General features: G+C 50.7%; 2 protein-coding genes across 2 annotated transcripts; one reads left to right on the top strand and one right to left on the bottom strand.

The window, feature by feature from the left end:
- The first annotated feature begins 4341 nt into the window (after positions 1–4341).
- BO79DRAFT_24252 (chromatin-remodeling ATPase CHD1) lies at positions 4342–9276 on the top strand. Its single transcript, XM_025685218.1, has 2 exons — positions 4342–8991; positions 9050–9276. Exons 1-2 carry the CDS (start codon positions 4571–4573, stop codon positions 9177–9179), a joined length of 4551 nt encoding a protein of 1516 aa, XP_025544311.1. The 5' UTR covers positions 4342–4570; the 3' UTR covers positions 9180–9276.
- Positions 9277–10198: 922 nt separating this feature from the next.
- On the bottom strand, positions 10199–11994 carry BO79DRAFT_284101 (C2H2-type zinc finger protein). Its single transcript, XM_025688216.1, has 2 exons — positions 11350–11994; positions 10199–11265 (listed from the first exon to the last, which is right to left on the bottom strand). Exons 1-2 carry the CDS (start codon positions 11879–11881, stop codon positions 10643–10645), a joined length of 1155 nt encoding a protein of 384 aa, XP_025544310.1. The 5' UTR covers positions 11882–11994; the 3' UTR covers positions 10199–10642.
- Between the last annotated feature and the right edge of the window lie 409 nt (positions 11995–12403).

Genomic DNA, 12403 nt, shown 5'->3' with positions numbered 1-12403 from the left:
AATACCTATAATGACATTTTCCTATGCTATATCTAGTAATAATACAGCCGAAGTAAGTCGTGGCGTCCAATTCTACGGTTCAACGTTAAGTTGAACTAGTGCTTGGAGTACTCAAAATATATATAGTAGTCTATCACCATCATGTCATACTATTACTACTACTACTAGTAGGACAACCACAATTGAACCCACTGATACACATCACAGCACGTCATATACAGTGATGTTTGGGAAGAAATGCCTCGTTTGTATCATTTAAGAGTAATTCCTGATATTTGTTCATGTGATCCAGCGAACAAAATGCGGGAGGTCGATTCCTTACTGGGCGATGATACCTTACCGCTATCATCGGGCGGGAGGAGTATGACATCCGGTGGAGACGGACATTTTCGGAGGGAATCTGCTCCGTAGGCGTACACAAGCTACTTATGTAGAGTTCAATATCCTGTCCATAAAGATTTTACCATGCTTAGAGATAAAGAAAAGCAAGTGATATATACGAAGTGAATGACTAGCGTAATGAAATATGTTCAAATAAAAAAGAAATCTTTTGGACAGTGGCCACCTAGTTTGACCATAACCAGCTAATCTTTTTTTCCCTCACCGACACCCTTTTTTGTCGGCGGACCATCCATGTCGCGAATAACCTTGAACTCTTTTGATAAACATTGTAACTCCGACATGACTGCGCCATCCAGGAAATCCGTATACCCAAACATAATCTAATAGACTAGTCTCGTTGTGTCTTCACTCCGAACCATCGTGAAGAGGACTAGATTGAACTATGCAGGCGTGGATGGCGCTGGGGAGGGACGACCATGAGCGACGACAAGGGGGGGCCAGAGAGGATTAACTGGAACAGGTTAAACCACTGCTCCTACCTAGCCGAACAAGTTCGTCCGCTCCCTCTTCGTCATCCTCCTCCAAAGCACCATCCACATCATCAGGAAGGCGCACGCCACGGCAGCGGCGCCGCCTTCTCTGAGCTGCAGAGGCCTTTGTAACGCCGAAAAACGCCACTACCCGAAGGTAGCCCCAGCGACGATAGCGACGCCGCTGGTCCGAGTCGCGGCCGTCACGTCGGTGAGGCACGCGGTCATACTTGCCCGGAACAACCTCTTCATTTCTCTTCTTCCAAGAAGAACTGTGAAGAATGCAAGTCAGTATTATGTTTCTAATGAGAAAAAGAAGATACCACCACGGCTGAACTATGCCAGTGCTGAGGTGAGAAGATTGTAGACTTACGTAGTTGCCGGCCAACTTCTGCTCCTGGTCCATCTGGGACTGGTACTTGTTGATACGAGGGCGGTAACTGTTGGGGTCACGACGGAAGGTGACATCCAGGTTCTTCAAGAAAGTGTTGCAACCAGTGACCAGCGACTCAGGGGCGTTGGCGTGAGCATCGATGGAGGGCTGACCGTCGAAGACGATGACACGATCGGCGAGATAAGTGGCCATGATGAAATCGTGCTCGACGATGAATGCAGTCTTCTTGGTGTGCATGATGAAACGCTTGATGACCCTGGAGGCCACAATACGCTGCTCGGAGTCCAGGTAAGCACTGGGCTCGTCAATGAGGTAGATATCGGCGGGAATTCCCAGAGCCAGGACAATGGCAACACGCTGCAATTCACCACCAGACAGGTTCTGGACTTCCTGGTCAATGAAGTCATCAATCTTGAGGGGCTTGTAGACATCAGTCTGGAACTGGGGCGACAGGAACGCAGCCTTGATACGCTTGAAGAAGAGCTGACGGACGGTACCCTGGAACTTGGGGGTGATCTTCTGAGGCTTCATGGAGATGTTCAGGCGAGGAACGCTCTTGCCACCGTCAGGCTTCTCAGCACCAGCAAGCATCTTACAGAAAGTGGTCTTTCCGGTTCCGTTCTCACCCATCATGACGATAATCTCAGAGTCGGTGAAACTTCCAGCATCGATCTTAAGGTGGAAGTTACCGAGAGTCTTCTCCATGCTGGGGTAGGAGAAAGCACGAGCCCGGTCCACCATGAAATCATCACCAGACTCAGCAAGACGGAAAGTAAGAGACTCGTCGCGGAATCGCAAGTTCTCGGTGGGGATGTGACCATCCAGGAAGATGTTGATACCTTCACGGACGGAAGCAGGCAGAGTAACCACACCGTAAAGGGCGGGTCTTCCGTAAAGCACACAGACGAAATCAGACAGGTAATCAAGAACAGACAAATCGTGCTCGACAACAATGACATAATCGTCAGGGCGCAGAAGCTCTCTGATGGAGCGAGCGGCGGCGAGACGCTGCTTAACATCAAGATAGGAGGAAGGCTCGTCAAACATGTAGCTGTAAAATTTGTCAGCTTGTGCGCATAGAAAAACGGTTCAAGATATTGCTCTTACACGTCAGCCTTCTGGACGCAAACCAGACCAATGGCGAAACGCTGGAGCTCTCCACCAGAAAGGTGACCGATATCACGGTCCTGGACCTGTCTCAACTCTGCATATATCATTAGCAGTGTTATCACAAAGCTCAGTTTGCAACTGTGCCATACCAAGAGTGTCGAGAATGTGTTCCAGGTTGCCCAACTGAGCGCGGGCCTTGATGAGGTCTCCAACGTTCTGAACGGGGCCCTTGACAGCCCTGGGAATCTGATCGACATATTGAGGCTTCACAACAGCCTTGAGGTCGTCCTCCAGAACCTTGGTGAAGTAGTCTGCATACAGTTAGAAGTCTGTATAAATCGATACCACGATACTATATATACGTACTCTGCAGTTCGGAACCACGGAAGTACTTGAGAATTTCTTCCCAGTCGGGAGGATTGTCAAAACGTCCAAGGTTGGGCTTCAGCTTTCCACTGAGAATCTTCAACGCCGTACTCTTTCCAATACCGTTGGTACCGACGAGACCAAGCACCTGTCCGGGACGGGGCATGGGAAGACGGTGAAGCTTGAAGCTGTTGGCGGAGTAACGGTGGGTAACTTGAGTCTCCAAGTTGGTCGGCAGGTTGATGATGTGAATGGCACCGAAGGGGCATTTCTTGGGACAGATACCGCAACCGATACAGAGGCGCTCGGAGATGAAGGCAATCTTGGACTCGGGAGTGACCTCGATACACAGCTTACCCGTACGGACGACGGGGCAAGACTTCTTACATTCCTGGCGACATTTCTAGAAGAAGAGAAAGGGTGAAGCGTTAGAAGATAGGTCCGAGGGCGCGAAGAAAGCAGGAAAATCGGAAGATTCGCGTACCTTGGGTTTGCACTATTACCAGCCAAGCGAGATGTCTCAGTATACGTTGGAGCGTCGACACATGGTTGTTGGCAGCGTATGCCGCGGGGTATAGGAAACTCACTTTGTCACTGTTGACAATAGCAACACTGAAAACCGAGATCTGTCAGCTGATGTGACCAAAAAGAAACCAATAAGGTGGACATAAGGAGGCATACCGGGTAAGCTTGTCAGACATGATGGCTAATATTCAGATCAAGTCGAATGCGCGAAACCGATGTAGTGGGGGAGCAGCTGCAAAAAGAAGCAGTAAGATCGCTTAGAGGGTGAAGTGTGCTGGATGAAGCCGATCACACGGCGGCGGTTGGACTGGCAAAATGCGAACGCGCCAGATCTCTGCACAGGCAGCACCAAGGAGAGAGCGAGGTAGAAACGTTGCTGGAGAACCCCGATGAGGAGGGGCTCTTTGGAGAGAAAACTATGCCGGGCATTGTGGGCAACCGTGGCTGCCTCAGGCCACAACTGTTTCCGGGCTGCATTATTTCTGGCGGTGCTGATTGGCTGACTGTTCACATTGACTGATTCTGCTCGGAAGAAAAGTAGCTCCTTTCCCGAGACGCACGTGACAAACAAAGCGCGCTAGTCCGCTTGAAGGCTCGCTTGAGGCGCGCTAAACCGCACAGAGCATGGCGGGCAATGGCAGCCTGAGGGATCAGGCGGGCAGCCAATCCCTTCACGGAGACTCGTCCACCTCCAGCCGAACGTACAACACTCTTCCTACTCCCTCATCATATTCTCAGCGGCCTCCCATCGTTCCTTTGCTGCCTCCACCATTCCATCCTCCCCTCCCCCCCACCTTTTCCCTTCAACATTGTCACCATTTACTTCTTCATTTTTCCCTGATTAGGGGTCACCAAGCTATGGAATGTAAGTATTTTATTTGTCTTTCCTAGCTTTTTCCTAGACGTGTCCTGCCACTGTCGGCCGGGGTACTTCTCCACGGTCTCGACCCACCGAAGAACTCCAGATATCCCCTACATCTGGTGTATTGAGGGGTTCTCGGGTTCCTCCTGGTCAAGGTCTGGCTGGCTTTTTTCTCCTGTACCTGTTTTTGCCTTCGGATTTGCCCCTATTATCCCCCATCTCTTCCCTATCACTCTCCGTCGCGTTTCATCCAGCCCGCCATCAAAAACATGCCCATCCATCATACCTCCATCTCCTACCTCGTTCACCTACCTATTCTGTTCGATTCTAGTGGAATCTGAGTCGCGTAAATATGTTTCACACTATGCCGTGTCTTCCATCCCTCTCCGGCCTCGTACCGGGCTTCAATGCTGATGCCTCTCATCATCAATAGCTACTAGCATGGTGATCCCATCTACCTCCGAACCATCGGCCACAATGGCCCTGATGAATGGGTACTCCGCATCACCTGCCTCCGATGCTGCAAGCAGCAGAGATGATCTTGCAGTCAGCGAGAGTGAAGACCACCTATCCGACTCCTATGCAAACCATGCCGCACGCGATTCATCATCCTCCCCCGAGGAAGACGCCGCAGACGAGTCCTATAACGCCGGCTCCCCGGACGCAGAGGGAGATGAGGATGCTTTTGGGATGGAAAATGACGAGGACCAGAGTAGTGCATCCGGCTCTGAAAACTCTTCATCATCAGAAACCAGGCGTGGCACGAAACGGAAATCATCGTCGGTCAATGAATCAGACTATATCCGACAGAACCCCGATCTATACGGCCTTCGCCGAAGCGCAAGAGCCCGCACGACGCGTCAAATAGTCGAATCAGACTCGGACTCGGACGACTCTGATGCTGTAGCACCCCGTGCTAAGCGTCGACGCGCTGCGGCCTCACAACCCACCTCGAAACGTCCCTCCCGCTCCGTAACCCAGTCGTCGTTCTCCGAAGACTCGGACAGCGATGAGTACGGGGGTCCCCGTGCTCGTACAAGTAAGGCGAGGCGACGGCGGCTCCTTCAAGCCTCATCAAACGATGCACCTTCGCACCCTGAGGTTCGTTTCTCAACGAGGAATGCTTCTCGGGTCTCAAATTACAACGAAGATGATGATGATTCCATGTTCGAGGATGACCCAGAGGAAATGACGCAGAACTATTGGGTGAATACCGTGGAGGATGATCGCCCAGCTGTCGATATTGTGCTCAATCATCGCCTCAAGGATGGTGTGGACCCAAGTAGCCTCGACGTCGGCCGCCACGACTTTGAGTTCTACATCAAATGGCAAGGCAAATCCCATTACCATGCCACATGGGAAACGGCCGAGAGTCTTGCCAACTGTCGTAGTACCCGCCGCCTTGACAATTACATACGCAAAACACTGTCCGAAGACGTCCGCCTCAAGAATGATGCAGATGTTGCCCCCGAGGATCGGGAGAAATGGAACCTCGATCGTGAGAGGGATGTAGACGCAATTGAGGATTACAAACAAGTTGAGCGAGTCATCGGAATGCGCGAAGGCGACGAAGGGACGGAGTACTTCGTCAAATGGAAGCGCCTGTTTTACGACTCTTGTACATGGGAGAGTGAAGATCTCGTTAGTAATATTGCTCAGCGCGAGATAGACCGTTTTCTAGATCGCTCCTCTCGCCCCCCGGTGTCAGACAAGTCCGAAACCAACCCAGCCACGCGCAAGTCATTCGAAACAATCAAGAGCACACCTAGCTTCCTACAGAATGGCCAGCTGAAGGAGTTCCAGGTGAAAGGTGTCAACTTCATGGCTTTCAATTGGGTGAAGAACCGCAACGTTGTGCTGGCCGACGAGATGGGTCTTGGTAAGACTGTCCAGACCGTTGCATTCATCAACTGGCTACGCCACGTGCGCCGCCAGCAAGGGCCTTTCGTGGTCGTCGTCCCACTCTCGACGATGCCATCCTGGGCTGAAACCTTCGACCACTGGACCCCTGACCTAAACTATGTTGTCTACAATGGCAATGAGGCTGCACGCACAGTTCTGCGTGAACATGAGCTTATGGTAGACGGGAACCCCCGACGCCCTAAGTTCAATGTACTCCTCACAACATATGAGTATGTCCTGCTGGACTCGGCCTTCTTGAGCCAGTTCAAATGGCAGTTTATGGCCGTTGATGAGGCACATCGGTTGAAGAATCGCGAATCTCAGCTATATTTGAAGTTGCTCGAGTTCAGGTCTCCGGCTCGACTTCTCATCACCGGAACTCCTATTCAAAACAACCTTGCAGAACTCTCTGCCCTTCTAGACTTCTTAAATCCGGGCCTGGTTCATATTGATGCCGACATGGACTTGAACGCAGAAGCTGCCTCTCATAAGCTTGCGGAGCTGACGAAAGCTATTCAACCCTTCATGCTACGTCGAACGAAGTCGAAAGTGGAGTCTGACCTTCCCCCCAAGACCGAAAAGATCATTCGCGTCGAGCTCTCCGACGTCCAACTGGAGTACTACAAGAATATTCTCACCAAGAATTACGCTGCGCTCAATGACGGAGCCAGAGGTCAAAAACAATCACTTCTGAACATCATGATGGAGCTGAAGAAAGCAAGTAACCATCCATTTATGTTCCCCAATGCCGAAGCCAGGATTCTGGAAGGTAGTACCCGCCGGGAGGATGTTCTGAGGGCAATGATCACCAGCAGTGGTAAAATGATGCTTTTGGATCAGCTTCTTGCCAAGCTGAAACGTGACGGTCACCGTGTGTTGATCTTCAGTCAGATGGTTAAGATGCTTGACATCCTCGGTGATTATATGGAATTCCGCGGATATACATATCAACGACTGGATGGTACTATCCCTGCGGCTGCACGTCGTTTGGCAATTGAACACTACAATGCTCCTGGAAGCAATGACTTTGCGTTCATTTTGTCTACCCGAGCCGGTGGTCTTGGAATCAACCTTATGACGGCAGATACTGTAGTCTTGTTTGATTCTGACTGGAACCCCCAGGCTGATCTTCAAGCCATGGCCAGAGCGCACCGTATTGGACAGACGAGGCCGGTTAGTGTGTATCGCCTGGTGTCAAAGGATACCGTGGAGGAGGAAGTGATTGAGAGAGCTCGAAACAAGCTTCTACTCGAGTTCATCACAATCCAACGTGGTGTTACTGACAAGGAGGCGTCAGAGATTCAAAACAAGATGGCTCGTAGTGGAATCTCGGTCAGCGAGCCAAACTCAACAGAGGATATATCACGTATTCTCAAACGTCGTGGCCAGAGGATGTTCGAGCAGACTGGTAACCAGGAGAAGCTTGAACAACTCGATATCGACTCAGTCCTCGCAAACGCAGAACTTCATCAGACCGAACAGGCTGAGGAGATTCAAGCTGACGGTGGCGAAGAGTTCCTTCGAGCCTTCGAATATGTTGACATCAAGGTAGACGACCTTAGTTGGGATGACATCATACCCAAAGAACAGCTGGAGGAGATCAAGGCGGAGGAGAAGAAGAAAGCCGACGAACGCTATCTTGCTGAAGTCATTGAGCAGAACCGACCTCGCAAGCGCAATGCACCGGGTGATGCACGGGATACCCGTGAAGAACGCAAAGCCAAGAGATTAGCGAGAGCACAGGTCAGTATGGAGAATGGCGATGACTCCGACTCAAATGCTCAGTCGGACCCGAAACGACCCCTTGTGGAGAAAGAATACCGCCATCTTCTGCGTGCCTACCTTCGTTTTGGAAATATGGTAGAACGCGAGGAGGATGTCGTTCGTGAGGCACGTCTCCTTGACCGTGATAGAGAGACGGTCAAGGCTGCGCTCCGCGAAATAACTGACAAGGCTGCTGATCTGGTGCGGGAAGACATAGAGAAACTCGAGGCCCTTGAACACGCTGGTAAGGTGCCGACGAAGAAAGAAAAGAAGGCGGTCTTATTCGATCTCCATGGAGTCAAGCGTCTTAATGCGTACACTATTGTGGAACGTCCGACGGAAATGCGTATCTTGAAGGAGGCGACGGCCGCCGTGCCTGACTTCAAGAATTTCCGGATACCGGAAGCCACTAAAGCCGCGGACTATACGTGTCCATGGGGTGCACGCGAGGACGGGATGCTGTGTATCGGTATTGCGCGGCACGGATATGGTGCGTGGACGCAGATCCGAGACGATCCCGACCTTGGCCTTGGCGACAAGTTCTTCCTTGAAGAACACCGTGTTGAGAGGAAAAATGAACGTATGAATGCCGAGGACAAGACAACGAAGTCTCCAGGAGCCGTTCACCTTGTTCGTCGCGCAGACTATCTGTTATCTGTTCTTCGTGACAAAGTCACCAACGGTTCGAGTGTCAGCGCGAAGAGAGCTGTCGAGAATCATCACCGGAATAACCGGAAAGGTTCCCGTACGCATGCCAGCAACAGCGTCTCGGCTTCGCCCGCACCGTCTCTTTCTCGCAGAGGCCACCGGGAAACAGAACGTTCCAGGCATCGGTCTCATACCCACGGCGCCAGGGATAGTGTTGAACGACACCATACTCCCAGCCACGATCGACCCAGATCCATGCATGAAGGCGAACGAAGCCGTCATCGAACCTCCGACGCATCCAGTGAGGACATTCGGCGTCGTAAGCCTCATGAGAATGGCTACTCCGCCGGCAAAGAGGACATGGCTCGCTTGTTCTTCAAGCCCATTCGCGAGAATCTGAAGAAGGTGTCAGCCGTTACTAAAGAGAACTTCCCGAGCAAGGCTGAAAGGGCTACGGAGTTGAGACGTCTACTTGGAAAGGTCGGTGAATTCATCGGTCAAAATCTGAAGGGCCAGGGCTCCATGTCGTCTTTGGAGACTCGTTTGTGGTATGTCCAATGCAATCCGGCTTCTGTTCCGAACAAAGTATACTGACTCCCTTAATAGGCAATATGTTTCGGTACACTACTGGCCCAACAAAGACGCCGGAGGGGCTAAACTTCAAGAAATGTATCATAAACTGATCGCAATCCCTAAGGAGCCTGCTGCTTCCAAGCCAGCCTCCAACGGAGAGTAGATACCGGTTTTCTAATCCCGGTATCTGCCAGCGAAAGGATGTCAAGGGTCTTGTTCTTTACATGGAGTTCTTCTTTTTGCTTCTATTCATGTTAAAAGGTACATATGCATCATTTGGGTTAGCATGGCGACGGCGTCTGGTATGATCTACGAATAAGGAGTGTTGTGTGAGGTTGACCCCATGAGTGGCCTTCTATGATGTTTGCATGCATGGCAGCTATTTCTTTGGCTCTTAACGTCTTGCGGGTTTCCCGCGTATTTGGAGCATCGGGATTTGTGATGTGTTCACATATATCGTTTCCTATTCCTCTTTCTATCGCTCATCATTCGCCTCCCTCCCATATACCTCCAGAATGATGAGCGGCGTTATTTGTTCTTCCTCCGATATCGAATCCGGGAAAGAAAAGAAGAAAAAAAAAACACCCAGCTGTTGCCATGATTGTTTTCTTAGCCCTTTTTTCCCTTAAACCATACCATCCGAGCAGGGCTCCTCTTATATCCTTCGAATTCATGTATCTTCTTTTCAGACCATCAACATCGTCATCATCATTATCATTATCGGGCTACTTTACTATTACTATTCCCTGGAGTTTGATCTCTTTCTACTACGTTGATTCTAGCCTGGGAATGAATGGATATCCATCTTGTTTTTGCTTTTCTTAATTTTGTATCGACGTGTCCTTAGACCTTCGATAGTTGTTTCTTATTTTTTCAACAGGAAAGAGTGTTGTGTTCCCACTCCATTGTCTAGGATACGTCTTGAAGGCTGCTACTGCTTGGCATGCTCGTTCGACTTGGTGTTGACAAAGACATGCGTGCGAGGAAAAAGAAGAGGCGCGGAGTGCATTTGTCACTGGTTCTCTTTCTCTTCTCCTAATGGAGTTACTACAATCAGACCACATTTCAACAAACAACAACTATAAGGGTTACATGCATGCAAATGAATCAAGGTACTTGATTTTTATTTCTTTTCAATAGTAGTGACTCCATGCTATCATTCAATATTGGAAGAAAGAAAGGAAGCGCCAATCCCATTTCGTAAGGTTACAAACACTCAGCAAACTAGTAAAGACCAGGATATTTTGCGGAAACGAAAGCGAAAGCGAAACGAAATGAAAATGAAATGAACTAAACCGGAATTGATCGAGTCCCTGCATGTCCCGTGACGTGGTAAGATAATGGAGACAAAAGGTGTATAAGAAAAGGAGGGGAAAAAAAAAGAATGGAATATGAGTAGTGGCACGTTTTTTATCACAAGAGACGTGATGTGACGTGGCCCAATTCCGTGGCGAAGTCATTACCAGCAGCAGCCCCAAGAAAAAAAAAAGATTCCCAAAAAAAGCCCCCAAAACAAGAAGGTAAAGTACAAGAGGAAAAGGGTAGGAAGAGCAATAGCAAAGGCAGGAGTGATCAAGTCAAGAAGGATATATTAAGTGACCACCGCCATCAATACCGACCATCATATCATGGCGGAACAGACCCAGACCCCTGGTCCTGTGCAACATCCATCTCCGTTGGCTCTGACTGCCGTTGCTCCGACTGCGGTGCATTATCCGTCCCGTTCGCCGGCGCAGACTTGGCCACGCTGAATTTCTCATCGAGGAGCTTAAACAATCGTACCTCGGCCTCCATCAAGTCATCAAAGATCGCTTCCTTCTCCATCCACGATTCCTTTCTCTTGACGCGAATCTTCTCCCATGCGTCGCGTAGCTCCGCACCATCCTGCTGTGCCCAGTGAATCTGTCTCAGAAGCAGCCGATACAGTTGCGGCCCTTCAAGCAGCATCTCGTAGGTGTCGAACTCCTTCTCCAATCCACCAGGAGGTACGTGGAGATCGTCCTCCAGTCCTGCTGCCTCCTCATTGGCGCTTTCGCTGTGATCTCCTGCGTCGTCCTTCGGCGGGAACGACAGCTTCAGCTTCAACCGTTGGATCTTGCCAGACGGGGTCGCGGTCGGCGTTCCTGCCGCCGAAGCAGCGACGTTGTGGTGTTTGGGTACGGGGTCGGAGGGGCGAAGCGCCTCTGTTTCGTGAACAGTCCTCATGTGTTTGGCAAGGGCGTCTGATCGAGTAAAGCTGCGGTCGCATTCTATAGACAAAATAGAAGATCAATGTTAGACGTTGCCAAGGGATAACGAGCAACGTATGACGGGACAGGTCTTGGAAAACTTACCAGGTAGAGCGCAATAGAAGGGCTTTTCTCGCGTATGGCTTCTCATGTGTGCGCGCAGCGCGTAGCCACTTGCGTGAGTTTGACCCTTTCGACTGCAATCGGACCATTCGCAGGAGTACTTCTTCTGTCGGCTCCCGACATGTTCTTCATGTATGTGCTTCACGAGGCCGTCCATATTGCCGAGATCACCGGCGTCGCATCCATCCCAGCGACAGACGGTGACCTGGTCGTTGCCTTGGCCGCTGTAGTCGTCATCCTGACTGCCGCCTATGAGAGCGAGGGTGTTGGGAGAGTTGGGAATGTCGCCGGAGGTATCGGACGAGATGGAGGTGGAGGGAGAAGGAGGAGGGAGGTCATCTTGGAAAGTGGTCGAAACGGGAGTATTGCGATCCCAAGAGGCAACGCCAGTGCGACGACGCTTTGAGGGAGGCATGTTGGAGCCGGAGGGGGAGAAGGCTTGCTTTAGGTCGTCGCGATCCGACATGTCGTCGGAAGCAATGGAGGAGAGGGGGGAGCCCGGAGATTCCGTCATGGTGGTTGACAGGAGAGGAGGGCCCGCTTTCAGCAGAGTTGGTGAGTGAATAACGGGGGGGAACTGAGCAACAACTGTGGGCCTTGAGGAGTGTTACTGGCACTGGCTGGAGGAGTGAGCCAGGTTTGAGATGTTTGGAAGTTCGATATCCGGCGCCGGAGTATACACTGGGCTGAGCACCCGGCACGTGATGAGGCTATTGCGCCGCCAATTTTCTTCGCGCCCGAAATTCCTTTTCTTTTCTTCTCCTCTTTTACACTTCCCTGGTCCAAGTAACTGGGAAATAACGCAACTTGGGGATTCGCCTTGAGATCTAATGTGACTCAATTACTCTTCCAGTGGCTAATTGAGCTACTTTCTAGCTAATTGTCTCTTGTTTTCGTGATCTGTCTAACAGATCCTGCCCACACATTGTTTGAGCAGGGTAAGTTGCCGCCAATTTCCTACCACTTTATTGTGTTTTGAATCTGCCGCAACTTCCATGATGAATTAATCAAGAATTCTGCAATCCTGACAATCTCC

Source organism: Aspergillus costaricaensis (assembly GCF_003184835.1).
Source record: "Aspergillus costaricaensis CBS 115574 unplaced genomic scaffold BO79scaffold_2, whole genome shotgun sequence".
In the NCBI taxonomy this organism is placed as follows: Eukaryota; Fungi; Ascomycota; class Eurotiomycetes; order Eurotiales; family Aspergillaceae; genus Aspergillus; species Aspergillus costaricensis.
The sequence above is the reverse complement of the archived record's forward strand: the minus strand, read 5'-3'. Positions and strand labels throughout refer to the sequence as shown.